This window comes from Sceloporus undulatus, unplaced genomic scaffold (genome assembly GCF_019175285.1).
Source record: "Sceloporus undulatus isolate JIND9_A2432 ecotype Alabama unplaced genomic scaffold, SceUnd_v1.1 scaffold_6433, whole genome shotgun sequence".
In the NCBI taxonomy this organism is placed as follows: Eukaryota; Metazoa; Chordata; class Lepidosauria; order Squamata; family Phrynosomatidae; genus Sceloporus; species Sceloporus undulatus.
In genome coordinates, this window is record NW_024809352.1 from 1 (window position 1) to 3,147 (window position 3,147).

The 3,147-nt window shown below is 40.5% G+C and overlaps 1 protein-coding gene across 1 annotated transcript; it reads left to right on the forward strand.

Moving 5' to 3' along the window:
• The first annotated feature begins 951 nt into the window (after positions 1 to 951).
• On the forward strand, positions 952 to 3,141 carry LOC121918235. Its single transcript, XM_042444317.1, has 2 exons — positions 952 to 1,269; positions 1,371 to 3,141. The coding sequence occupies exons 1-2, from the start codon at positions 1,100 to 1,102 to the stop codon at positions 2,227 to 2,229; spliced, it is 1,029 nt and encodes a 342-aa protein (XP_042300251.1). The 5' UTR covers positions 952 to 1,099; the 3' UTR covers positions 2,230 to 3,141.
• The last annotated feature ends 6 nt before the right edge of the window (positions 3,142 to 3,147 follow it).

A 3,147-nucleotide genomic window follows, 5' to 3' on the forward strand; every position in this document is an offset into this window, starting at 1 on the left:
AACCCGAAAAAAATATCGTAACCCGGAACAGTTTTTTCCAATCTAACTTTTTCGTACCCCGGAAATTTCGTAACGCGATCATTTCGTATCCCGGGGCACCACTGTACAAGCAAGTTGGGCTCACCGTCTCTGAGGCCGAGAGAGAGTGACTTTGTTAGAGCATATCAATTTATATTAAATTTTGGAGTGTGTGTGGATCCCAAGCCGACCTCTAGGAGCACCACCATTTCTCCAAAGCAGGGATGTCATGTAGTCAGCTTGCAAAGGAGGGGGTAGGAGCCCTAGAAATAAGGCTGGAAAATCCCCACAGGAAATTTGAGAGTTGCTAGACAAGAAGAACCATCACCCCCCAAAAGGAGATTCTTTGTCTTTGGCTTCACATTTGATGGCTCAGTGATTAAGTCATTGGCCATCTATTCATCTGTGTGGCTCACTATTATTTACCTTGGTTTAACAAAAGCCCAGGTCTTCATACCCTTTGTCTTGGCTGAAGTTAAGCCATCACATCAAGTTCATAGCCCAGGGTTACAAATTGTCTATAGAAGTCCCAGTCTAAGCATACACCAGAGTGCTACATTCAGAATACAGCCTGGCTTCATGTCAGACCGAACTCTGATTTTAGCTAGCCCTGTCATCTCATCTATCCACATCTGGTTCTCTCTGAGTCCAACAGAGTGTGTCTTTCCAGTCCAAAGTGTATTTTTTATGCTTTTCAGGCTAACAGAAGCCTGAAAAGCATAGAAATACACTTTGGGGTGGAAAGGCGCACTCTCTCAGCCTCAGAGATACTGTGCTCTGAGTCCAACAGCGTGTGACTTTCCAGTCCAAAGTGTATTTTTTTAGGCTTTTCAGGCTAACAGTTGTCTGAAAAGCATAGAAAGACACTTTGGATTGGAAAGGCACACTCTCTCAGCCTCAGTGGCTCTCTCACGTTGTAGCGGTGGTGGTGCTGCTGATATTATCAGGCCTGTCTGGGGGGGGGGGGGATTTGAGGTCCTGCCACACCTTAATCAACATTAATGTCACCACCTCTGGGCATTCTTGTTTTGTACCACTAGCCATCATGGCTCAGTGTTACATAATCCCAACAATCTGAGCTATGAACAGACAACTGAAATATGCCCTTGTGGTTTTTGTTAGAATCATCAAAATTGAAGGCATGGCTACCAATCCCAAGAGGAGGACGAAGTTTAAGGAGCAATATACAAGAGAGTTCCCATCCATAAAGCGGGGTCGCACGGAATTCGAAGTAACATGTATTCTCTGCAAGTAAGTTCATGTTGTAAACTAAGTGGAAATGAAAATTATTAAACATTACTCCATCCCTAAATATTACTTATGTAACATCATTTTTTTTTTCATTTTCACAGTGCTTATATTTCCATATCGCATGGTGGGAGAAATGACATCACCTCTCACCTTGCAACCACGAAGCATATGAATGCTGCTAAATGTGCTTCAGCCTCCAAGCAGTTAACATCATTTTTTGCACCAGGCAAACCTGAAGTAAAAAAGGTTGCTTTAGCAGAGGTAACATTTGCCTTCCACACTGTTAAGCATCACCAATCATACAATTCAACATCATGCACGAGCAAGTTGATGTCTGAAATTTTTGGGGACTCTGAAATAGCTAAAACCTTTTCAAGTTCAAAGACAAAAACTGAGGCGGTGGTAAACAATGTCATTTCACCTTTAATTCAGGCCGAGTTAAAGAAAAGCCTTGACAAATGTGGTTTTATTGGTGTTAGTACAGATGCTAGCAACCATAATTACCATAAAATATTCCCAGTGATTGTTCAGTACTTTGACAAAGAAGAGGGTGTTCAGTCAAAGCTTTTAGAATTAGTGGAATTGCAGAATGAAACTTCTGACACTGTTTCAGAATACCTTCACAGTGTTGTTGTACGTCAAGGAATTGATGGGAAAATTAGCTCATTTGGGGGAGACAATACAAATACCAATTTTGGAGGTTTGTCAAGGAAAGGGACAAACAATGTGTTTACCAAACTGCAATCTAAGCTGGGCAGAACAGTTGTTGAGTGTCCTGCCCATATTTTGCACAACTCCATACAAGTCGGGGTTCGCGATCTCTCAGTCGATATTTACGCTACTATAGAGAGGGTGTATAATCATTTTTCGATATTCACTGTTAGGGTTGCATCACTTATGGAATATGGTGAGTTTGTGAATGCAACATACCATGATCTCTTGAATAGTGTAAAAAACTAGGTGGTTAAGTCTCTTTCCAGCAATTGAGAGGTTCTTGCAGATGTTTGAACCACTGAAGACCTATTTTTTGTCTGTCGATACATGCCCAGTCCATATTACATCTTTTTTCTCTGATGAAGCTGGGGAGGTCTATTTTTGGTTTGTACATTCACAAATGAGTCTCTTTCAAATGGCAATGTGCAAAATTGAGAAAAAAGACATTTCAGTGAATGAAGTCAGATTGGTTTTAGAGGAAGTAATTAAAACTTTGAATGAAAGGCATAGTCAAGCTTTCCTGTCATCAAAGGTAAATACTCTGTTAAGTGATCTACCTGAAACAAGATCTGTAAGAATTAAAAAAGAATTTATGTCATTTTATGAAGAAAGTGTGAAATATCTGTCAAAATGGAGCGAGTCTCTCTCTGAACTCAAACATTTTGATTGGCTACTTCTGAAGTCATCAGTTTCATGGGAAGAGGCAGAATGTACTTTTTTGTGGCTAGAGAAAAATAGTTATTGTAAGATTGATGAAGGAAGGCTGTTTGATCAGCTGACAAAACTGAAGGATTTTCTGTCCGAGACTCAAACAGATTCTGACTCGGATACTTTGGCACACAAGAAGTGGGTTTTATTTTTTAAAAGCTGTGTTTCAGAAGAACAATATTCTGAGCTTCTGAAGGTAGTGCAGTTTTACTTCTCTCTTCCAGGGCATAATGCCAATGTAGAGAAAGTTTTCTCACTGATGAATGCCCAGTGGACTGGTGAGAGGAATAGACTAGCTTTGCCATCTATTCGGGCCATTCTGGACATACAGTACAACATGGCCAATGAAAGTTGCTCTGATTTTTACAAACTAATGAGCAGCGAAGAAAAATCAAAGTATCTTGCAAAAGTACACACTTCTGAGAAGTACAGTTGGTGCAAGAAACCTGAAACCGA